At 35.7% G+C, this 26,073-nt stretch overlaps 1 protein-coding gene and 1 long non-coding RNA gene across 5 annotated transcripts in view; one reads left to right on the top strand and one right to left on the bottom strand.

Moving 5' to 3' along the window:
* Positions 1-26,073, bottom strand: part of scro (scarecrow) — a 113,875-nt gene that overhangs the window by 24,242 nt on the left and 63,560 nt on the right. For 3 of the 4 annotated variants that reach the window (XM_070215451.1, XM_044392567.2, XM_044392565.2), the window contains 2 exons: positions 25,386-25,481; positions 10,072-10,158 (listed from right to left, as the gene is read on the bottom strand). In XM_070215451.1, the coding sequence (XP_070071552.1) occupies positions 10,072-10,158; positions 25,386-25,481 (183 nt within the window). The remainder of the gene's footprint in view (positions 1-10,071; positions 10,159-25,385; positions 25,482-26,073) is intronic. The other variant, XM_044392566.2, reaches the window with a different exon arrangement.
* The window catches only part of LOC138913093 (uncharacterized), an 86,188-nt gene that overhangs the window by 18,775 nt on the left and 41,340 nt on the right, over positions 1-26,073 (top strand). The gene's annotated exons all lie outside the window — the stretch shown is intronic.

Genomic DNA, 26,073 nt, shown 5'->3' on the forward strand with positions numbered 1-26,073 from the left:
GATTTTTAGATCTTATTTTTGTGTCTGACCTTTGTGATGCCATTGTCACACGTACCTCTCCATTGACCACTCCTGAGGACTCTCATCATCCTACACTCCAACTATCCATTAGTGGCATTTTTCGGGTACCCAATTCCTTTGAGGCCCCATTGCGGACTCGTTGTTTTCGGCATGTAAATTATTTGCAAATGTCGAGATCCCTATCTTCAGTGGATTGGTCTTGTCTTGATAGTCTTCATCTTGATGAGGCCATTTCAACTTTTTATAATGTCCTTTATTCCATATTTGATGAATTAGTCCCTTCCACAGTTGTTAATAACTCTAACAGCCCTCCGTGGTCTTCCAAACACTTGGCTCACTTAAAAAATATAAAAACTAAACTTTTAAGAAGTTCGCCAAAACAGGACTTCAGTCTGATTTTTCCAAATACAGCGTTGCTAAATCCAATTACTTCCTGCATAATTCTGAATGTTATAACAGCTACCTTCTACGCTGTAAAAACGAATTTCGCAGCAATCCTAAATTATTATTTTATTCCTTCGTCAACTCAAAGCGCAAAGCTAACAAATTTCCTCCATCACTACAGCTAAATAATGTATCTGCATCGAATGATCAAGATATTGGCAACCTGTTTGCGAACTTTTTCCAATCCACCTATTGCAAAAATAATACCGGAATCAATTGTAGCTACTCCTACCAGCTACCCCACACTGACGCCATTTTCAACCCTCTAATTGATGAAGCAGAAGTTCTACGTAGCCTATCCACGATTAAATTATCATTCTCTGCGGGTCCTGATATGGTTCCAAGCTGTGTCCTCAAACATTGCGCCATACCACTTGCAGTTCCATTAACTATGATTTTTCATAAGTCGATTGCTACTGGCACATTTCCATCTATGTGGAAAGAATCCTTTCTTATTCCGCTACACAAAAAAGGTAGTAAATCTGATATCAGCAACTATCGCAGCATAGCCAAACTTAGTGCTATTCCTAAGCTCTTTGAAAAACTTATTTGCGATCAACTGCAGCACCAGTGTCGCTCCTTAATATCCTCTAAGCAGCATGGTTTCACAAAGTGCCGGTCTACAACAACTAACCTGCTTGAGTTTACGACCTTCATTAGTCAAGGCTTTAAATCCACAATGCAAACTGATGTTATCTTTACTGACTTTAGTAAAGCCTTTGATTCGGTCAACCACGAACTACTACCACGAACTATTAAATATTGTTAACAAAGGTATTAGCTACTACATTTAATTATATTCATGTACTTAGAATGTTGTGTTTAGTTTTTAATAATTGTTGTAATACTTGTCCAATTTTATTAGGAAATAATATGTAAACTAAAATTTCACTTAGACTTTTAGTTGTGAAGTTAATCGAAGTTAACGATCAAACTTATAATGAAATATTAACCAATCCTTACAGATTATTTTGTCAAAATTACAGCTGCTAGTTTTTGCTAGCCGCTGAGTTACCTTAAAGAGAAACACGTGGTCTCGCCGTTTTCGATAGTTTTTTTCGTTTGTGAAACTGTGTTTCAAACTGTGCATCTTCAAAATGTTATGTATGCAACGCGAAGCCCACAGAGATGAACGATATTCAGACAAGTTTAGAAAGGGAAGTTCATCAGGATCGATTCCAATTCGGACTGTCACCTCTTCATGCATACATACGTTTTTTTGAATATTTTATTCATTTGTCGTACAGACTTGATGTACAAGTCTGGCAAGTTCGGAGCGTTGAAGGTAAAGAAAAAGTTCTTCAAAGAAAAATGAATATTCAAACAGAATTTCGTTTGAAAATGGGATTGATCGTCGATAAGCCGAAGGTTGGTCGTTCTGGTACATCGAATGATGGAAACACTGCCAGACAATTCTTTGGTAATCCTGTGTTATCATCAGAAATTAAAGACCTTATTGAAAGATGCGCAACAATATTACAAGCACTGGGTTCAGGATACAAAATTAATGTGGAAAAATTTAAGTCCTTTGCTCTCCAGATAGCCGTTGATCTGACAACATTCATGGTATTACCATGAAGACCTACTCAATCGTCTTCTTCTTTCGTCGGATCTTTTTATAACGGGACAACGAAAGATACCCCCAAAAAAGAATTCAGTTTTCAATAAAAATGTTTTTGATCTTTTGGAATAAAATATACGTGCTAAGATTAGAATCAAAATAATGGTTCTGTCTTAAAATGTTGATATATGGATATAGACAGGGGGTGTAACTTAAGAAGTAGGTTGAACATAAACGATTTTTTGTTTTTGTTTTATTTATTATATTTTTATAGAATTTTGGAAAAAATTTCAAATTTTTATCTTTACTATAAGTATTTTTGGTCGACCTACCCATACAAGCCCGACCACTGTGCATGGGTTCTGTCAGCACCTTTGCCATTGGCTCAAGCAACGTAACCGCTGGCACTACGGTGAATGCAGCTGTCGCCTTCAGGGCTGGAGGGTGGCAGCCAATATAGCAATGGCGAGCGTCCAGTCCAACCTAACATGTCCTCAGAAATCCGTCTTTACATCACCGATCGCATCTCACACCGAAGATTCCTCATAGACTCGGGCTCTGTGGTCTCAGTCATGCCAGCCCTTCAGGGCTGGAGGGTGGCAGCCAATCTAGCAACGGCGAGCGTTCAGTCCAACCTAACATGTCCTCAGAAATCCGTCTTTACATCACCGATCGCATCTTACACCGCAGATTCCTCATAGACTCGGGCTCTGTGGTCTCAGTCATGCCACGCTCACGAGCTACGCAAAACGTCAAACAAAGCGATCTCACATTGTATGCAGCAAATGGAACTGTCATGCACACCCACGGCAGCGTGGTGGTTGACCTAAACATTGGTCTTTGCCGTTCTTTCATGTGGCATTTTATCGTAGTTGACACCGAGATAACTATTATAGGCGCTGATTTCTTGTCCCATTTCAACCTGCTCATCGACGTAAAAGGAAAAAAACTGATTGATGCAAACACCAATTTGTCGAGCCAGGCTTTGTTTTCAAACGCGACACATCACTCTGTGTCCACCATTAATGATAAATGCAGATTTGGAAGCCTATTGCAGGATTTCGTGGACGTCATCATACCAGCACACAGGACAAGCAACCGGCACGATGTAAAGCACTATATAGAAACCATAGGAAGCCCAATATCCGATCGCCCACGCCGTTTGTCTGGTGAGAAACTAATCACTGCGAAAGCAGAGATCAACTTCTAGATCAATGAAGGCATTTGTCGCCCTTCCAAAAGCCAATGGTCAAGCCCGTTACATATGGTCAGCAAAAAGGATGGTGGTTGGCGTTCGTGCGGGGACTATCGCAAGATGAATGCTATAACGGTACCTGACCGTTATCCAATTGCGCACATCCATGACTTCTCGGAGCAGCTACACGGAAAAAAAATATTTTCTACACTTATCAAGGCGTACTATCAGATGCCAATGGCTGAGTGTGATATCCCTAAAACCGCCGTTTGCACTCCATTTGGCCTAATCGAGTTCCTTTATATGCCGTTCGGTCTAAAGAATGCTACGCAAACATTCCAAAGATTCATCGACAATATTTTTCGTGGCGTCGATTTCGTTTATTGCTATATAGACGATATCCTGATTATGTCCAATACACCCGAGGAACACGAAAAACATCTTCGTTCAGTCTTGGATATCCTTCGTAGCCATGCCCTCAGCATCAACCTTAGCAAGTGTCAGCTGGCTCAAACCGAGGTGCAGTTTCTAAGTTAGATCAATAAATAGATCTAAGCATCAATAAACACGGAATCAAACCTCCAAGTTATCGAGTAGAAGCTATTCAAAACTATGCGAGGCCCTCTACAATCTGCGAACTCGGACGATTCCTCGGCATAATCAACTATTATCGAAGGTGCTTGCCCCGCTCGTCACACATCCAGGCACCACTTTCAGAGCTACTGAGGAACGTCAGAAAAAACGATCAACGCTTGGTCGAATGGACTCCAGATCGTTTAGCCGCCTATGAGGTATGCAAGCAAAGTGTCACAGATGCGGTACTGTTGGCCCATCCGAGCCCAACTGCACAACTCGTCCTGGTATGTGATGCTTCTGATGTCGCGATCGGTGCCGCACTAGAACAGGTAATCGATCCCCATACGCAACCACTTGGTTTTTTCTCAAAGAAACTTACGGACACTGAGAAAAACTACAGCACCTACGATCGGGAATTGCTCTCGATTTATGAAGCCATAAAATACTTCAAGCATTGCCTCGAGGGTCACATATTTTGCATCAAAACGGACCACAAGATTCTCGTTTATGCTTTTAGACAAAGGCCAAAAATGGCATCACCAAGGCAACTCCGTCATCTGGGCTACATTTCGCAGTTTACGACCGAAATCGTCCACGTCAAAGGAGCGGAGAACACAGTCGCAGATGCTCTAGGCTCTGTGCCAGTTTCGGTCACTCTACAGGAAATCGAGGAAGCACAGTCAGTTGATTCCGAGCTGCCGAACTTACTGCAAGGAACCACTTCTCTTCGACTGCAAAAACGTTCTTGAATGGAGCAGGACCTGTCTGCTTTGCCAACGTGCTAAAATCAACCGGCACAATCATCTGACTCCAGAAAAGATCACAGTTCCCAACGACGGATTTAATCACGTGCATCTGGACATCGTCATCATGCCGTTCCATCAAGATTTTCGGTACTGTCTCACCATGATAGACAGATTCACCCATTGGCCCGAGGCTATTCCTCTCACAAACATCACTGCCGAGACGGTGGCCAATGCTTTTTGGTCACACTGAGTTGCGCGTTTTGGAACAGCCGAAACCATAACGACCGATCAAGGCACTCAGTTTGAGTCTGCGCTCTTCAAGGAACTGGCTAGACTTATGGGAAGTGAACACATCCATACGACTGCGTACCACCCACAGTCAAACAAAAGATGGCACAGGTCTTTTAAGGTTGCGATGATTTGTCACTCGAACACTCCCTGTCCAGAACTGCTACCTGCCGTCTTGTTAGGACTTCAAACGTGCTTTAAGGAGACTCTCAACTCATCGGCTGCCGAGATGCTCTACGGTACGTCGATACGCTTGCCAAACGAATTCTTTGAAGACATAGATGCAAGCCCAGATCCTGCCACTTTTATTAGTAGTTTTCGCGAACAGCTGCGAAAAATACGCCCAACTCCAGCCAAAAAATGTTCCGTCTTAAAGGAATAGACAAATGCTCCCAGGTATTTATTCGCACCGATGCCGTCAAACATCCGTTGGAGCCACCATACACTGGTCCATTCGAAGTTGTACACCGCAACAATGACCGAGTATTTACTTTAAATGTCAACGGAAAAGAAGTAGCAGTGTCTGTGGACAGAATAAAACCAGCTTTTTTACTTAGAAGTGATGCTCAACTGGACCAACCCGAAAGCAATGGCTAACCACGAACCTACGAGAAGCGAAGAGTCCAATTCATAACATCGTGACGTCGTCACTAGGGAGGGAGTACTGTGGCGGTCCAGACTAAGAAGCCACCCAGCGGATGGAAGCGGTACTAAACCAAAATCCTAAATTGCACTGCACTCGAGTATTTGCCTACACACTAAAACGGTTTAATTACAGGCTCAACGCAGTATGACATTCTATATTTGGAGTTTTGGACAAAGTACTATAACACAGGTCAACAAAATGGACTTTATTAAAAGGTGCAGGCCTTTGGACATTCAAATATGTTAATAAAGACTTATATAAGCATATCTGCATACTTAGTTTTCGCGTTTAACTTGTGTTATTTGTGCAATCGCGGTTTGAAAAAAATAGCAACATTTAAAGTTTTAATTTAAGATATCTTCGAGGGTCTGGGCTCAACTGTATTAAAAGCTATGCCAAAAAATGGCTTAGATGCCCATCTATATAATTGCAGTTAAGGTTCCATTATTATCTGAGTCAATCAAAGCCTATGAGCCATTGAAGTAATTTGTTCACCTCTATTCACAACCAACTTGATGCGGTGAACAGGCTTAAAAAAATAAAAGGAAAACAAGCAAGAACGCTATAGTCGGGTGCCCCGAATATCAGATACCCGTTACTCAGCTATAGGGAGTGCGAGGGAGATAGAGATATAAACTTTGATGAGCCATAACTTTTTAACGAATGTTCCGATTAAAAAAATACATTTCGATAGGTATTGATAAACACAATAAAACTGCATTTTTACTTTTCCGAAATATTGAAATTTTTAAAATCGTATATAAGCGATTGTGGGCGTTAGAGGGTACGTCACACTTTTTTGAAATAAACTTGCGCTGCGTAGAAACTCCTAGAATCTGCATGCAAAATGCCAATCTTGTAGCTTTTGTAGTTTCCGAGATCACAGCGTTCATCCAGACAGAGAGACAGACGGACAGACGGACATGGCTAGATCGACTCGGCTAGTGATTCTGATCAAGAATATATATACTTTATAGGGTCGGAAATGCTTCCTTCTAGCTGTTACATACTTTTGCACGAATACAATATACCCGTTTACGGATTTGTTCGGATAAGATGTCATAGTCTCTTAGAATGTAAACGTTAAATTTAAACTTCATACTTCAAATAACTTTAACTGGTAAATCATTAAGGGAACAAACTGTAATACTAATAGTGTGTATTGCCATAAAATCAGACATTTACACATGGTAATGTTTTTATACCCTTGCAGAGGGTATTATAATTTCAGTCAAAAGTTTGCAACGCAGTGAAGGAGACGTTTCCGACCACATAAAGTATATATGTTCTTGATCAGCATCAATAACCGAGTCCATCTAGCCATGTCCGTCTGTCCTTCTGTCCGTCTGTCCGTTTCTATGCGAACTAGTCTCTCAGTTTAAAAGCTATCGCTATAAAACTTTCCCAAAAGTCTTCTTTCTATTGCAGGTAGTACACATGTCGGAACGAGCCGGATCGGACCACTATATCTTATGGCTCCCATAGGAATAATTAACAAAAATAATAGAAAAAGCATTGTAACTTTGTAGAAAGTGGGCGTTTTGTTTCTTGACATTGTAAAAACAACATTTTAAGTAAGCATAGCTGCAAGGGTATTTAAACTTTGGCTGGCCGAAGTTAACTTCCTTCCTTGTTAATTTTATCATATCCGGCAATAATTTCCAGAAAAGCCATTTTATATTAAATTTATAGACGCATTAATGACTTAATTTAGAAGGTGATCGTTATTTTTAATTCGCAACGAATTACATAAGCCGCTGAAACAATAATTGTATTGTTCTTGTTTGTTTACAGCACCTAATGTCTCAAAAGGTTAAAAAATTCAACCAAAAAGCATCAAATTAGTTTTTATTATTGATCCCATTCCACAGTAGCTCAAATGAATAAGCAAAACTTCACGTTTTATATTCAATTTTGCTCATTGCTTATCGGTCCACGTATGGTTTTTACAGTTTAGCTTATTTATTGCTCATTGCAGCTGACATATATCTGTCTTGCTCGCACCTACGTAAAATCGTATAGGCTGAGAAAAAATTTCTCTAATGAATGAGCCGAACAATGTCACGGAATAACCGCATAAGTAGTTTGCATAGGACAAAGTACTGTTGTTTTTACGTAAGTTAAGGAAAAAAGAAGTATAATAAGTAGGGGAGAGTGGGGCAATTTCGTCAGCATTTTTTCAAAGCTATTTTTTGTCCATCTTGAGAAACGGTTTTATATTTCTTTTTTAATTGTTGAATGCGGTTAGCACCAAGCTTTAAAATGTGACATTCCCCTATTTTTTTAATTACCTTGGTGATTTATAAAAAAATAAAAAGTAAAACCAATATACTGGGGCAATCTCGCCAGACAGGGGGGTAAAATCCCCACACCACCGGGGCAATTTCGTCACCTGAAAAATGTAGGGAGTTTAACGCCTGTAAATATGCTACACTGATCAAGCGTACCATTTTTGTTGACGTCCTATATTTGTTGCTGCTGCTGGTAGTCTGTTCGTTAACCAGCTGGTCAAATATAAAAATATGTATTTAAAATAGGTGCGAATTTACCCTTAGCGTAGGGTACACGCTACACACAGTACTTTTTTAGAAATAATTATTTTTCTTCCGAAATTAGGCGCGAAGTTAAAAATCACTATCGCAGAAATGCACATTATAGCACTGTGTATTATAAAAAAAAAGCTGTATCTTATCCCTTTTCAATTAAGGCATACAGAAAAAATTTCGTCGAGAACTAAATGTAGCTTTTGAACTATTAAAACACATTTAATATTATAGCTTAATTATCTTGACCTTCTGTGCAAAAAAAAATGCATTGGTTGTGTCATGCCGTCTTGAAGGACTAAAACAAAAAAATTATATATTTTTACGACTTATAGATTCCGAGATATTGCAGGTGACAAATTGCCCCTGTGACGAAATTACCCCACTCTCCCCTTTGTTTCAAGAAATATTAACCAATCTTTACAGATTAATTTGACCAAGTTTCAGCTGCTAGTTTTTGCTTACGGTGCTTTTTGTGATGTGTTTTGTGATATTTGTCTTTAGTTTAGATTTGATTAGATGAGAATCAAAATCATTATTCTATCTTAAAATGTTGATACATGGATATAGAGCAGGGGGTGTAACTTAAGGGGGAGATACATATAAAACTGCGATTTTTTCATCTTTTTCGTGCTTTTTTTAACCAATAAGGGTTTGTGCTGAGAATTTATAACTTGGTATGTTGATTACATTGTTCTTATATGGTTTTAACCAATTTTCATTGTTTTTTTTCTTTTAAAATGGCGGCTGTGGGAATTTTCGTTGTAGTTTTTGCTTAGCAATAAATACCTAATGGTACTAATTTCTGCATGGAGTAGGTTCAGACGGTGGGCACTTCATTACAAACATTTCTGTAAAAGCAGCATGATGATCCAGGCATTACTTTTTGAGATACACGATACGCAGCTGAGAAAAAATTGTTTTTGACAAAAACGCATATAAAGTAAGGAAATATATCTACTGCACAAACTAATTCGAATTTCTTCGTGAAACTTTCATGACACATTCTTAAATAGTTATTAAGAAGTAGGTTGAATAAAAACGATTTTTTGTTTTATTTATTCTATTTTTATAGAATTTTTGGAAAAAATATAAAATGTTTATCTTTACTATAAGTAGGTATATATAGAAATACATTTTTATGATTGTTGGCCGTTCTTTTAAAAACAGAAAAGATTTGGGCAAAAATATTTTTTTGATTTTCCTGATACTTTTTTTACGTGAACTATTCGGAAAATAAGTATAAGCGTGTATAAGCATTTGGTTAAAAAACCAAATTTTTTTAGTTCAAATTAGTCTTCAATGAGGAAGAAATCGATTTTGTTTTTAAACTGGTGTCATAAAAAAAAATGTCCATTTACACAAAAACTTTTGCGCGCCAGACAGACCTTAGCGTCGTAAGAGATTGTGGATAATTGGCTAAGATATCTATATCTAAACAAGAGAGAACGCCATATTCGGGTTCGTGTCCCGACTATCTAATACCCGTCACTCGGCTAAAGGGAGTGCGAGGAAGATGGATATATAACCTTTTTTTGATTGCGCATAACTTTTTAATTAATGATCCGATTTAAAAAATGTCTTCTGCACTTTGATAGGTATAAATGTACACAACAAAATTGTATTTATACTTCTCGGAAATCTTTAAAGGTATGGGCGCCAGACACATTTTAAAATCGTTAGTGGGCGATTGTGGGCGTTAAAGGGGGCGTGGCACTCGGCTAAAATAAACTTGCGCTGCGTAAGAAGCCCAAGAATATGTGTGGGAAATCTCAGCCTTCTAGCTTTTGTAGTTTCCGAGATCTCAGAGTTCATACGGACAGACAGACAGACGGACAGGCAGACGGACAGACAGACGGACAAACAGACGGACAGACGGACAGACGGACACACGGACATGGCTATATCGACTCGGCTAGTGACCCTGATCAAGAATATATATACTTTATAGTGTCGGAAACGCTTCCTTCTCCCTGTTACATACTTTTGCCCGAATAAACACCAACATTTTTAAAAGTTCACTGTTGTGTTGTTTTACAAAATAATTTTACCTGGTTATGTTGATTTTGTTCAGCCATTGCCTTTTCTTTTGCTTGCCTTTTACATTTATATCTGTGATTCTGGAACCAAATCTTCACCTGAAAATAACAAATAAAACAATAAATACGAACTATTTTTTTAATAAAGGGATACATTTAAGTTGAAGCATAGGAGGAATGAGCCATATTTAAGTTTCCTATTGAAAAACAAGAGAGAACGCTATAGTCGGGTTGGTGTCCCCACTATTTAATACCCGTCACTCAGGTAAAGGGAGTGCGAACGCTGTACTCGGGTTGGTGTCCCGACTATAATCGTAGCTTAGCTAAAGGGAGTGCGAGGGAGATAGATATATATAGATATTTTGATTGCGTATAACTTTTTAATGAATGGTCCGATTTGAAAAATGTCTTCCACATTTCGATAGGTATAAATATACACAACAAAATTGCATTTATACTTCTCGGAAAACTTTAAAGATTTGGGCGCAGGACACAAATCGTTAGTGGGCGATTGTGGGCGTTAGAGGGGGGAGACCCAAGAATATGTGTGGAAAACCTTAACCTTCTAGCTTTTGTAGTTTCCGAGATCTCAGCGTTCATACGGACAGACAGACAGACAGACGGACATGGCTAGATCGACTCGGCTAATGACCCTGATCAAGAATATATATACTTTATGGGGTCGGAAACGCTTCCGTCTAGCTGTTACATACTTTTGCACGAATACAATATACCCTTTTACTTTACGAGTAACGGGTACAACCAGAAGCTCACTTTTGCATGCCGAAATTTATATACCCTTACAGATCATTCCCATTAAAATAAAATTAATCTCAGAAATATTATAGCTATTTTTAGGTTAACTTGCGTGTATGAATGTTTAAAAAACAAGTAATAGCTGTTTTTCTATTCGTTTGACATAAATTTGTTTATCCTTCCTATGGCACGTATATAATATTTTCAGGTTGCATTGCTCAATTGCAGAAGGATCTCTTTCCATAGCCGGATATCAGAAAAATAATTAACATAAGTAGGCAATGGTCAATAGAGTCGATCTAGCCATGTCCGTGTTTCCGTCCGTGCGTCTGTCTGTCCGTCTATCCGTCTCAATCTCAATCTATCAATCTCAACCTTCTAGCTTTTGTAGTTTCCGAGATCTCAGCGTTCATACAGACAGACAGACGGACATGGCTAGATCGACTCGGCTAGTGACCCTGATCAAGAATATATATACTTTATGGGGTCGGAAACGCTTCCTTCTAGCTGTTACATACTTTTGCGCGAATACAATATACCCTTTTACTCTACGAGTAACGGCATAGCGACATAAGTCCGCCGACATAATCTCGCCCATTACAAATTCGCGGCGAGATAATGCGCTCTTTTCCTGGCGACTTTCTGTCGTTTGATTGCGACATAAGCTCGCTGTCAGACAAACGACATTATACCGCCATTAAAGAAATGACATAAAAGAAAATAGCATTGGCAAAACGCAGTTTAAAAAAATTGATTCATTGCGATATGGGTAATTCCACTTGAAACGTGACAGGCCCATTTGGGTAAAATCTCAGAATCGATCGAAACTTTTTTATTTGTTAAAGGAATAAATTATACGGATCGGTTTTTTTTTTAACTCTTACAGTTTATTTTTAAAAAATATTAACGTAACTAATTAACATTCGATTGTCTAGTTATGCAGCACTATAGACTCGTTTGAGATATTTAAATATTTGGTATGCAACTTTGTGGGACATCTTAATATCTTTCAGAAAAATATTTTAAAAAATTTTTAATTTTTAAATTAAAAAGTCGTTTTTCTATTGCATGTAGTATATAAGTCGGAACCGGCCGGATCGGACAACTATATGTTATAGCTCCCATAGGAAAAATCGAAAAAAAAGTAAAAAAAATTGTCGGTGTTTTTCGAAATATTACCTTCTACTCTCGGGAATATTACTTTTAAATACTTCAGTATTTCGAATAAAATTTTTAAAAAATCTGATCTTTATATCAGATTGAAACACATATGATCCAAAAATATAGCCTAGGGTGTAAATGTCTTGGGAAATTTAACACAAAACTAATCAAACGGAATAGGTTCTCGGTTCAATCCCCAGTCTTTGTAAATTTTTTTTTGTTTTTTATTTGCTTTGTGATGATTTAGTTTTATTTTAAACATAGTTTTATCTGTCCGAGGCAATATATCACTGTTTTTCAATTATGTCACACTAAAATTCATAAACTTTGTTAGGGCATTACAAAATGTGATGCGTGTAAGGCTCAATCAGTTAGTGTGTCTACAAATCCAAAAGTCCATGGTTCAAGTTCTAGAGAGGGGAATTGCTCGTTACTTAAAAACGCTACAGTCGCCTATCAGATACCCGTTACTCAGCTAAAGGGAGTGCGAGAGAGATAAAGATATAATACTTTGATCGTGCATAACTTTTTAACGAATGGCACCAAAAAATCGACTAACTTTGCGATTTTTTCTATAAAAACTGTTTGGATGGATTTAATTTAAACCTTTTGTATATTATTAAGTGTCATTTAGGTAAAATCCACAAATTTTTATAGCCGATACTATCGAATAATATATCGGTAGAAAAGCGATTGCTGGACCACTATTAAAAAAAAGTTTTGCGGTGTTTACCTCCGCTGAAAATGATCGAATTTCCATTTTGTTCTTAAATTTCGCTTAAGAATTAAAAAAAAACCCGCCGCAGGGAAGCCGTTTTTTTAATTTTTTATTTTTAAGAATTTTTTTTCAATAGTTCAAAGTCAAAAATGAATTTTTTCACCTAAAAAAATATGCGTCTAATTTGAAAACGATCGGTTGAGCCGTTTAGAAATGCCGATGAACACGGACTTTCAAAACGTGGTTTCGAGAAAGACGCACTTTAAGAGGTTAGGGTAATAACACAGGTCAACAAAATTGACTTTATTAAAAGGTGCAGGCCTATTGGCATTAAAATATGTTAATATAGACGTATGTATATGAGCATATCTGCATACTTAGTTTTCGCGTTTAACGGGTGGTATTTGGGAAATCGTAGTTTGAATAAAAAAAGCCACATGTAATGTTTTGATTTAAGATATCTTCGAGGGTCTGTGCTCAGTTGTAATTAAACCTATCCCAAAAATTGCTTAGATGCCCTTCTACATAATTGCATTTATGGTTCCATCAGACAGACAGACAGACAGACAGACAGACAGACAGACAGACGGATATGGCTAGATCGACTCGGCTAGTGACCCTATATACTTTATGGGGTCGGAAACATCTCCGTCACTGCGTTGCAAACTTCTGACTGAACTCATAATACCCTCTGCAAAGGTATAAAAATGGTCTAACAATTTTTGATTGGAAATATCTATCCACACACAAAAAAATTTGCTTGGTAAAATTGACCAACAAAGATAGTTACGTAACTATTAAAATAGTTACGTGTATTTTGTTTTTGCTTTGGGTTTGTGTCTTTGCTAATTGTGTGTATAATTGTGTGTAGAATTGACAATTTTGCTGGTTGGGGCCTGTTTGACAATTATTACAGTTGATTTTACCAAGTTTTTTCTTTGTGTGCATAAAACTGTTTTTCCTTCCTTTTTTGATCTAAGGATCCAAGTCTATCATCCTTTTATTGTATTTTGGCTGTAAGCTAGAGCAGAATTCTACAAAAATCAAATACTTACAAATATGTTCAAATTAACTTAGATGTTTTTGGGCTAGTGGAAATTTTGATAAAAATTCTATTATAATGTTGGCCAGTATATGTTAAGGTTTTTGTAAGGGTGTGATATTAACAATGCCTACCACTTAACACATAATTGTCATTAGGTTAAGCAATTACTTTTGCGGTCTGCACAAAAGGTTCAAGATGCGACGTGTTACAACAATAAAAACATTTGAATTGTGTTGTCACCCTTCAGAGGTATTTTGCTGAAACGTTCTTCAATGAATACCCCCATAAGCAGAGATGTTTATTACCCCTGAATAAAGCAAACAAAATATATGTATACACAACAGTCTCTGTTTTTGAAAGATAAAAACGCATTAAGGGACAGTGAAAAGTATAATACATTTTAAACACACCCCTAAACTGAATTGAAAAGTGGTCATTGTTTGATCATGCTCTTCTTTATTTAAGGGCATGAGCATTGTGTTACCGTAAAGGTAGTAAGGAACCTAAATTAAAAACTATACTTGCGCGTACTCACTGAGTCTTAAGGGAGAAGGGGACTTGAATAGTAAAAGGAGCAGAATAGTATGTGTCCTAGCGGCCAAACGGCTCGTTTAAATTGAGCGCCGTTTTTACTAAAGGTTCCTTCCTTAGCACCAGAGGGCTTCATTAAAAATTTGAGCTTTAAGCCCCATCAGTTGAAGAAATTACGAACCAACGTCCAATTTGTGAAAAAAGTCACATTTTATCCGGGACACTTCATTGGACATTGGTCGCTCTCTAGAGTTTTTTAAAATATTTATTACACAGGCCGCTAGTGTTTTTGGCGCAGCCCTATAGGCATTAAATTGTGTTAATATAGACGTATATAAGCATATATGCATACTTAGTTTTCGCGTTCAACGTGTGGTATTTGTGCAATCGCGGTTTGAAATAATTAGCAAAGCCTATGAGCCATTGAAGTAATTTTTTCACCTCTATTCACAACTAACTTGATGCGGTGAAAACATGTGAAAACTGTATGTGTAAAATGTAATACTAGAACATAATTAATGCACCCACCACCTCCCCATTATGGTCAACCCCCTAAAAATGTTTGGTTGTTAATAGAAAACATATTTATTAAGAAAAAAAATATAAGATAGGATAAGGTAGTTATTAAATAAAAATTGTTATTATCCTCCACCTTAAGTCTTTGAAGAAAAAGGCAAAAGGTCCAAAATGTTGTGTTTTTTTTTTTTAAAGGGGCAAAAACGAGCAAAAAGCAATAATAACACTTGTTTCTTTATCATTTTGTTAAAACATTTCTATAACAACCTTGCGTCGATCAACGTACATTTTTAACTAAAGCTTAACAGAGCACAAACACTTTTGTTAGGGTATATTGTATTCGTGCAAAAGTATGTAACAGGGAGAAGGAAGCGTTTCCGACCCTATAAAGTATATATATTCTTGATCAGGGTCACTAGCCGAGTCGATATAGCCAATGTCCGTCTGTCTGTTCGTCCGTCTGTCCGTCCGCCTGTCCGTCCGTATGAACGCTGAGATCTCGGAAACTACAAAAGCTAGAAGGTTAAGATTTCCCACACATATTCTTGGGCTTCTGCCACGCCCCCTCTAACGCCCACAATCGCCCACTAACGATTTTAAAATACCTTTAAAGATTTCCGAGAAGTATAAATGCGATTTTGTTGTGTATACACACAAAAAAAAAACTTGGTAAAATCAACTGTAATAATTGTCAAACAGGCCCCAACCAGCAAAATTGTCAATTCTACTAAGTAAATAGTCATTTCACAACAACAAAATACACTATCTTTGTTGGTCAATTTTACCAAGCAAATTTTTTTGTGTGTATTTATACCTATCAAAGTGCAAAAGACATTTTTTAAATCGGATCATTAATTAAAAAGTTATGCGCAATCAAAAAAAGGTTATATAACCATCTCCCTCGCACTCCCTTTAGCCGAGTGACGGCTATTAGATGGTCGGGACACGAACCTGACTATAGCGTTCTCTCTTGTTTTCGGCTAAAATAGACATACACAAGATATTAAATAACTGGACAATGTTTGCATTACCACACAATTTGTTTTGAGAAGATTTTAATCATACCTTGAAGTACATTTTTCATATTTTTATTTATTTTTAAGCCCTCTAAACACTTTGAACGTCGTTGGGAAACTTTGGAGTAAAATTTGCGCGTTTTTTCTTCGAGTTGAGTACGTTAATCGATAGACTTCGATCGGCTACAACAAACTATCGGTGGGGCGTAAATTTTTTTTTTAAATTGTTCTAATAAGTTTAACTATTTTAGTATTAAAAAAAACTATTTGCTTTATTTATTTAGTTGTATTTTTTTTAGGTTTGTTCAACGCATCAAATTGGTTGAGAATAGATGTGAACAAATTAAAAGTAATTAAAAAGTATCCTCTCATTGAAAATCTGTATCTCCGGTTGTAGTAATCCGATTTACTTCGTGTCTTTTTCAATCATTCCTCTAAAACCTCTTCCTTTAAAAAAAAGGTTTTTAAAAATGTGTTTTTAATTTCTCAATAATAAAAACAAATTAAAATTAAAAAAAAAAAGTTTTTACACTTTTAAAATTTTAAATTTTTTAACAAGGCCTCGGCTTTTTTCTATGAAAAAACGTCGCAGCAAGTAGGGCCACTCTCTTATTTTTGTCGGATCCTTATGAATTCATTTTGCTTAACTAGTCCCTTAACAATTTTTAATGATTATAAGTTAAATTTTAAGTGTTTTGACAATTTCTGAATGACAAAAAGTAAAAAGTCATTTTTTAATCTATTAAAAAATTACATTTATTTATTTATAACTTCTCCGTAAAAATAATAATTATACCCGTTACTCGTAGAGTAAAAGTGTAAATTGTATTGGTGCAAATGTATGTAACAGCTAGAAGGAAGCATTTCCAACCCTATAAAGTATATATATTCTTGATCAGGGTCACTAGCGGAGTCGATATAGCCAAGTCCTTCTGTCCGTCTGTCCGTCCGTATGAACGCTGAGATCTCGGAAACTATAAAAGCTAGAGGATTGGTATTTGGCATGAAGAGTCTTGGAGTTCCTTCGCAGCGCAAGTTTGTTTCAAAGTGGTGCCACGCCCCCTCTAACGCCCACAATTGCTTGTATACGATTTTAAAAATTTAAATATTTCGGAAAAGTAAAAATGGTTTTTTGGACCAAAAAAACGACTAAATTTGCGATTTTTCCTATAAAAACTGGTTGGATGGATTTAATTCAAACCTTTTGTATAATATTAAGTGTCATTTAAGTAACATCCACAATTTTTAATAGCCGATACTATCGGCTAATATATCGGTAGCAAAGCGATTGCTGGAAATCTATTAAAAAAAAGTTTTGCGGTGTTCACCTCCGCTGAAAATGATCGAATTTCCATTTTGTTTTTAAATTTCGCTTAGGAATTAAAAAACCCGCCCCCTGGGAAGCCCTTTTTTAAATTTTTCCAAAGTCAAAAATGCGTTTTTCACCAGGGACCGTAAATGAAGATTATAATCAATAATTATTGATATATTTTTGATCCGAAAAATCAGGCACTTAGGATCGACATATGCCAAAACACCATAGTGACTATCTTTGCTTTATCTATTCATTATCGCCATGATTTTTATTTTTGGTATTTTTACCATAATAATAATAATTTTTGATAAAATAAAAATAAAAAATAATCATTATTTATGATCGGAAAAAATAAAACTCAAAAATAATGATTATTGTAGATTTTTATTTTTTTCGCTCAGGAATAAAAGTTACTTGGACGCCGTTAAATGGTATCATTAATCCCATCCCATCGTTTATCCCAACTTTCTAGATTTATTAGTTTCCGTGATCTCAGCATTCATACAGACGGGCAGACCGACAGACGGACATGGCTAGATCAAAGACCAATCTATATTCTAATGTCTTTGGCTAGATCGACTCGGCTAGTTCAGAATCACTAGATGGGAAAACGCTTCCTTATACCTCTTACATACTTTTGCACGAACACATCCTTTTGCTCTACGAGTAACGGGTTTTCAAATATTTATAAAAACACTCAAAAATTTGTTTTGCTAAATTTTAGAAAACCGCCATAAAATGGAAATTTTTCTTAATTTAAGAAATTGTTTTCTTGAACCGTGGAAAAAAGTCCATAGAAACAGAATGTTATGAAAAACTTTTCTTAAATTTAGAAAAATTATTTTTTTCTTAAATCTCGGGTTTTTTTTTCCCAGTTTGCTCTCGAAAATTTTTGACTTAAATTAATGGCGATTTCGCCATGAAATTAAAAAAAATATGTACTTCAGCCTTTTCTAGAATCTAGAAAGTCGCATTGAAACCCACGGTACATTTTTATAAATTTAAAGAATTTTTCTAAATTAAAAAAAAAAATGGTTTCTTGAAAACAGAAAAGTAGAATTAGAAAATCACCATAGATTTAAGAAAATTTTTTTTTTGTATGCTTCTAATTCTTTCTTCGAAACGAAAAAGAAGAAGACATGCGGTTAGTCCGCGGCGTGTTGCGACGACAGTTATCGAGAATTTTCTTGTGCGTACCCAGTCGGAAGTTTTGGAGTGGTCGGCTTTCGGGACGCATCCGGATTGCATCTTTGTCCACAGTAAAAATACGATACAATGTTGGACAGCATCCAGAATGGATTCTAGATGCAACCTAAAACATCACTCCCCTATAGCTTCTTTTAGAAGGAAAAATGGGAGCGGTCCGTTCAATCGCAGCTTCTCTTACGTCGCAGCCGAACCCTAGCCGAGACCCGAACGCTTACCACTTTTTTTCAATCGGTGCAATTATAGCTTCCATCGGAATGCATCCGGAATGCATTCATTGGCACGGAAAATATGAAATGATAATCTTTTAAACGGTGGTCTTGAAAAACAAATGAGAAGAACAAAAGAGATATTGGAGTCGAGATATCGAGATTTTCTTAATGGTCTCAAAACGATATCTCATTTTTATCACGACATTTCACCATTTAAAAAGAAATTTTTAAAAAGGTAAAAAAAAAATCCATTTGACAGAAGCGAAGATATGGCGACGCTTTTTTTTTTTGTTTAAATAACACTATGCAGCATCAAAAATTTACCTAGATGGATGTTATATTTTTGGATTCGTTGCGAATTCCCAAGTTAAACTGCGTCTTCCAAAAAGTTCCCCTACGCAAGGATTCTTAGCAAAAGGACCTCAAAGTTCGAAAAATGCTGAAATTGGCCAACTTTCCGGAGCTCTTAGAGGCAAACGGGTTCATGTTTTGATTCGATGTTAAAATTTTTTAAAAGATACACTCTTTATCTTTCGAACCACATACATAGAATAATTTTAGGATTTTTATTAAGGGAGAAATAAATTTTAGAAAACATAGTCAAAAATTATAAATGCTTACAGCTGCGGTCAAAATAGTATTGCCGCACTGTGTTTTTAAAGCAGTAAGCTTTTATAATTTTTGACTATGTTTTCTAAAATTTATTTCTCCCTTAATAAAAATCCTAAAATTATTCTAAGTATCGGGCTCGAAAGATAAAAAGTGTATCTTTTAAAAAACTTTAACATCATTATTATTGTCCCACGTTGAAATTGGTAGGGATTTCTTTGCTATACCAAACTGCATTTTTCCTATGAGTTTTACCTACATGGGAACAGTCGTTCTCCCGGAATTAATGAAGAACGAAAACTGTTTGTCTATTATAATTTAATGTATAACAACGAAAGACTGCTTTGTTTTTTTATTGTTTTTTTTTTAAATTATGCAGAAAGTAATGGAGGTCCCATGACGAAACTTTCAGGGGCCAACAAGAATTATGTATAGAACATTATACTATTTTTTTATAAAGATTAAAAATGCCGATTTGCAGAAAACCGCGAATAAATTTTTTTTTTTTAAGTTTGGACTATATTTTGCACTAGAACCATTATGGGTGTTATTTTTATATGAAAGCTTGTCACATATTATAATTTTGGAGTATTTTTATTTATTTTATACCCCACGTAATTTAAAGTTAAAAATTATTTAAACAAAAAAAAGCGTCGCCATATCTTCGCTTCTGTCAAATGGATTTTTTTTTAACCTTTTTAAAAATTCTTTTTAAATGGTGAAATGTCGTGATAGGAATGAGATATCGGTTTGAGACCATTAAGAAAATCTCGATGCGTTTCACAAAGAATCACTCACTGCGGGAATGCGCGCGGTTTTTTCGTTTCTTATGCATATGTTTAATAAGAAAAAAAATTAAAGAATAAAAAATTAAATTAAAAAAACGTATTTTTAGTCCGAGTAGAACTATTTTTTTTCACTCCTGAGAATCGCATCCAGAAGCACTCTAGAAGATGCGATTCAGAACACATTTTTTAGAACGCGACCAGAATTACTTCAATAGATGCGTTCTGGATCGCATCTTTTGGAAGGGAAAATGGAAACCAATCCCGAACGTTTCCCGAAGTTGAAACCCATTGCCGATGCGTGAAAAAGGAGCGCTGAATAGGATAGCACCCATTTTGTCCCGCTTTGCTGTAAAACGAAAGTGAGAAGTTCATCGATCGGGCATGCATGCATCGGTGCTTCGGATGCTATCCATCACCCATTCTGGATGCGTTCCACTCCCGACTGGGTAAGCACAGCAAGTGCATTAACTAGTATGTGACGGTGTTCGTATGTGCGTTTAAAGAGAGAGGCAGTTTCCAGAAAATTCACACGATTAAGACATGCCTCCCAAAATATATCAAAACATGCACAATTTATTTTTTATACCCTTGCAGAGGGTATTATGATTTCAGTCAGAAGTTTGCAACGCAGTGAAGGAGACGTTTCCGACCCCATAAAGTATATATATTCTTGATCAGCATCACAAGACGAGTCGATCTAGCCATGTCCGTCTGTCCGTCTGTCCGTCTGTCTGTCTGTCCGTCTGTCCGTCTGTCCGTCTGTCCGTCTGTCCGTCTGTCTGTTTCTACGCAAACTAGTCTCTCAGTTTTTGAGCTATCGGGACGAAACTTTCGCAAAAGTCTTCTTTCTATTGCAGGTAGTATATATGTCGGAGCCGACCGGATCGGACAACTATATCTTATAGCTCCCATAGGAAGGATCGGAAGAAAAAAACTTTAAACAATTCTAGCTTCGGTGTTTTTTGAAATATTACCTTCTACTTTTGGGGATGTTATTTTTTAAATATTTCTGAATTTCGAATTAATTATTTAAAAAATCGGACTACTATATCATATAGCTGCCATAGGAACGATCGGAAAATTAATGGAAAAGTAATAGGAAATAAATTCTAGCTTCTTTGATTTTTATTGTATTATCTTCTACTCTAGGATATGACTCTTTTTAAATATTTCCGAATTTCAATTTTAATTTGATCAAAATCGGACGACTATATCATATAGCTGCCATAGGAACGATCGGAAAATTAATGAGAAATATTAGAAAATTAACATTTTTGCGATTTGTTAATTAATAGGAATGATCTGCAAGGGTATATAAGCTTCGGCTGGCCGAAGCTAGCTTCCTTTCTTGTTTTTGTCTCATTTTTAGTCCGATTTGCCTATAAAAACATAAAAAAACAAGAAAGGAAGCTAGCTTCGGCCAGCCGAAGCTTATATACCCTTGCAGATCATTCCTATTAATTAACAAATCGCAAAAATGTTCAATTTTCTAATATTTCTTATTAATTTTCCGATCGTTCCTATGGCAGCTATATGATATAGTCGTCCGATTTTGATCAAATTAAAATTGAAATTCGGAAATATTTAAAAAGAGTCATATCCATATTTAGTCATATTTAGGGTATATCACAAAAAAAACAAGAAACTTTTTTTTCTCAATTCAAGAAAAATCACAAGATAGGGTAATCATTTCTATGAACGCTAAGACCTCGGAAAATACAAAAGCTAGAAAGTTGGGATTAGCCACACATATTTTTGGGCTTCTTGCGCAGCGCAAGTTTGTTTCAGCCAAAAGCCACGCCCCCTCTAACGCCCACAATCGCCTTAAACTATTTTAAAAGGCGCCTCACCCTTAAAGATTTCGGAAAAGTAAAAATGCAGTTTTATTGTGTTTAACAATACGTACCAAAATGTAAAAGATAGAAGAAAATTTTTTAAATCGGACCATTCGGTAAAATGTTATTCCCGATCAAAGTTTTATATTTCCATCTTCCTCGCACACCCTTTAACTGAGTAACGGGTATCTGATAATCGGTGCACTCGACTATAGCGTTCTCTTTTCCTGTGTTCAAAACAGGGACCGTAATGATTATAAGTTTTATTTAAAAACTCAAAAAACGTTTTATTTTATTTTTTTTTCTAGATGAAAAATAAAACTTATTCCTTGAGTTTTATTTTTTGATCAGAAAATAAAACTCGAAGTCCAATTTCCTTAAATTCAAGAGGTTAGGCTTTAAAAGTGGTTAGCAAATGTACTAAGGACGAAGTACTCGCCTTAAGCAAGTAGAGCAAAACAATAAGAAACGCTGCAGTCGTGTGCCTTGTCCTTCCAATTAAAATGGGCACCTAAGAGTGTTCCTAGCTGTCGGTAGTGACACCGGTAACCATGCAAGGCATCTAAACTTAGTTACTCTTAACTTACATGTATTGAGAAAACTCAATTTCAGTTTACACTGCAGAAAAATTAAAAAAGTTTTACAAACTCAAGGCCTTATGCCGCCTGAAATTTAAAGAAATCTAATACGCCTCTTAGTATCAACACACAAAAAGAATTTAAGGTGCTTCACTGTTCTTAAATGTTTCTAAAGAATTCGCGGTTTTTAATCTTATATGATGAAGAATCTTAGGTGTTGCCGAAAAACGAGGAAAAAGAGGAACACAAATATGAACAAAAAACCGCGAATCCTTCAATAGATGATGTCCATGTAGCAAAATACTGGTAAAATGGCATCACCAAAGGCGCTGTATTATATGATATAAAAAGCGCAAGTTCTTTAAAGATTATCTTTTTTTTTTACATCGATTACACTGTGCAGCATTTTTAGTGCTTTTTAAATTTACCTCAATGGATGCTATATTTTTGGATTCGTTACGAATTCCCAAGTTAAACTGCGTTTTCCAAAAAGTTCCCCGACGCAAGGATTCTTAGCAAAAGGACCTCAAAGTTCGAAAAATGCTGAAATTGGCCAACTTTGCGGAGCTCTCAGAGGCAAATAAATGCATGGTTTGATTCGATGTTAAAGTTTTTTAAAAGATACACCCTTTATCTTTTAAACCCCATACTTAAAAAATTTTTAAGATTTTTTTTAAGGCAGAAACAAATTCTAGAAAACATAGTCAAAAAACATAAAAGTATACAGCTGCGGTCAAAATGGTAGTAGTGTTGCCGCCCTGTGTATTTAAAAGTTTGTTGTTGTAATTGATATTTTCCTGGTAATATTGTATTGATTATAATTTTACTATTAGACTAATTGGATAAGAAAAAATTACAACATCAAACTTTTAAAAACACAAGGCGGCGACACTGCTACTATTTAGACCGCAGATGTATGTTTTTCAGTTTTTTGACTATGTTTTTTGAAATTTATTTCTGCCTTAAAAAAAATCCTAAAATTATTTTATGTATGGGGTTTGAAAGATAAAGGGTGTATCTTTTAAAAAACTTTAATTTCGAACCAAGCCATGCATCCATTTGCCTCTGAGAGCTCCGCAAAGTTGGTCAATTTCAGCATTTTTCGAACTTTGAGGTCCTTTTGCTAAGAATCCTTGCGTCGGGGAACTCTTTAGAAAACGCAGTTTATCTTGGGAATTCGTAACGAATCCGAACATATAGCATTCATCGAGGTTAATTTTTGATGCTGCATAGTGTTATTTTTGGTCCCTGATTTATAAGGTCGGAAATGTCTCCTCGACTGCATTGCAAACTTCTAATTTGGGATAAATATTTTCTATTTTGAATTATTTTTTCAATACCCAATACATATAAAACAAGAGAGAACGCTATAGTCGGGTTGGTGTCCCGACTATCTAATACCCGTTACTCGGCTAAAGGAAGTGATTGAGGATTTATAAAATTTCTTTGGTTGCGTATACATTTTTAATGAATGATCCGATTTGAAAAATGTCTTCTACATTTTGAAAGGTATAAATATACACAACAAAATTGCATTGATATATATAAATATATTTCTCAGAAATCTTGAAAAATCTTTTTGAATCTTTTAAAAAAAAAATTTTAAAAAAATGGATTTTAATTTTAATTATGGGCTTTTCTTTTCACTCTTCCCAGGCTCTATTATTTTGTAAAAATCTTGATTTTGTACCACTTTTAGTTTTTAAGATATCGGTAAAAAACTGCCGTATTCGCTCGGGACAAAAATAGAAGTGGATTTCGGGGAAGTTCATACAACACCAGAAATTAGCGAATTCTGATGGAATATTTGAATGCGATTTTTTTAGAATGTTGTTCAAACATGTCGCTGTGAAATGCTTTTGGTTTTTCTCAAAAATTCTTTGCCGTTGTTTTTTTTATGCAGTTTCAACATCATTCGCTCGGGACATGTTGCTCGGGACATTTTTTCCGACAGTTTTGTAAAGCGGATTTCTTTACCTCTACCTCTCAATTGCTGGATGTTTTGCTTTTAACTTAATAGTTTAACATGTGAATGAAGCATTCAGTACAGAAAAATGTCACATATTAGCATTCCTATAGGATAAATTAACAACAGAAGACAGGTCCAAAAAATAACAAAAAATAGCCAAAAACTAACTTTTATGTATATTATTGGGGCTTGTCATAAAAATAATCAAACTATACTCCAAATTTTTAGTTTAGCTCAGGATCCAACTAATTAGAAACTAATATGGCAGCAAAATCATGTGGAAATATGTTTTTTTCAAGCTTCAAGTTTTTTGGCTTGGTGGACCTTTTGGTGGAAGTGCCCATATATACTTTATAGGGTCGGAAATGCTTCTTTCTCCCTGTTACATACTGCACGAATACAATATACCCTTTTACTCTGCGAGTAACGGGTATAAATACTTTGAATTCAGCTAGCATAGGGAAACTATTTAGTCTTTGTTTTTGGCGGTTCCCGGTAATTGTACAGACTTAAAAATATCCTTAATGTGTTGGCCATGGTTTACTTAGTGTATTAAAAAAGTTATTTGTCAAGCAAAAAATAAAACTCAATAAATAATCATTATTTCAAGAGCTGAAATAAAAATTAAAAAAATAAACATTACTTTTAGAGTTTTATAAAAAACTTAAAAAAAAAAACGATTATCATTCGAGTTTTAAATAAAAATTGGAAAAATACAAATTAAACCGGATATTGAAACTATGGCGTTTAAAAAGTGAGTTATTTTTTTTCTAGGATTTTTTTTTGAACATGATTTTTTTGGTATAAAAAATAAATAAATATTATTTACGGACCCTGGTTTAAAAAGTACATTTTAGGAACTGTAACATTTAATAAAACAAGTTGTCAGAAATTTAAAATTTGAAATATCTCCAAAACTATTCTTTGGAAAAAAATTTTTTTTCATCGTCATCAGTGACTCAACAAACCAAAAAAATGGGTCCCAGCGTTTATATAAAAAAAAATCTAAAATTGTAAACTAGTGTTATAGAAATCTGTCTGATCAATATTATAATATTCTCTTTTACTCACCTGTGTTGGGGTTAAATGAATAAGACTGGCCAAGTGTTCTCGTTCAGGGGCGGAGAGATACCTCTGCTGCTTAAATCTTCTTTCAAGTTCATACACCTAAGATAAGAAAATATATGTACTTCATAATGTCGCCAGAGATAAATTGTAAAAAATCAGGGTTGTGAACCACTCCGACCCGGAACATATTTATAATCTTACTCCTAGAATTTGCCATGACTTACACAGGAACACAAAACTGAACTTTGTGAAATTTCCAGGAATCATTTCTAGTTTTCCATGATAATTGGGTGCTCCTGAGTAAAAGTCCCATACAAACTTACGTCCCATCACCTACAGGTTCCGCGCTATAGCTAAGAATACAAAAAACCGATGTTTGCCGACATTTCAAATTATGTGGCCTATATAATTAGACTAACCATTATTATTTTCGATGAAATCTACGCTCAATACATCACGGCATTCCTAAAAAATACTCCCCATTGTCAACCATTGCCCATTTATTTGGAATTCGACGCCAAAGTTGAAAATCCCAAAATTTTCAAGATTTCCCTGATGAAAAAAGAAATATGAGAATTAAATCTTAAATGGAACTAATTTTAACTATTCCTTGAATCTATTGTTCATTGTATGCTTTAATTTCGATTTAAACCGTTTTCATGAGAACATTTTATTAGATTTATTAAACGAA

Source organism: Drosophila takahashii, chromosome 3L, assembly GCF_030179915.1.
Source record: "Drosophila takahashii strain IR98-3 E-12201 chromosome 3L, DtakHiC1v2, whole genome shotgun sequence".
Classification (NCBI taxonomy): Eukaryota; Metazoa; Arthropoda; class Insecta; order Diptera; family Drosophilidae; genus Drosophila; species Drosophila takahashii.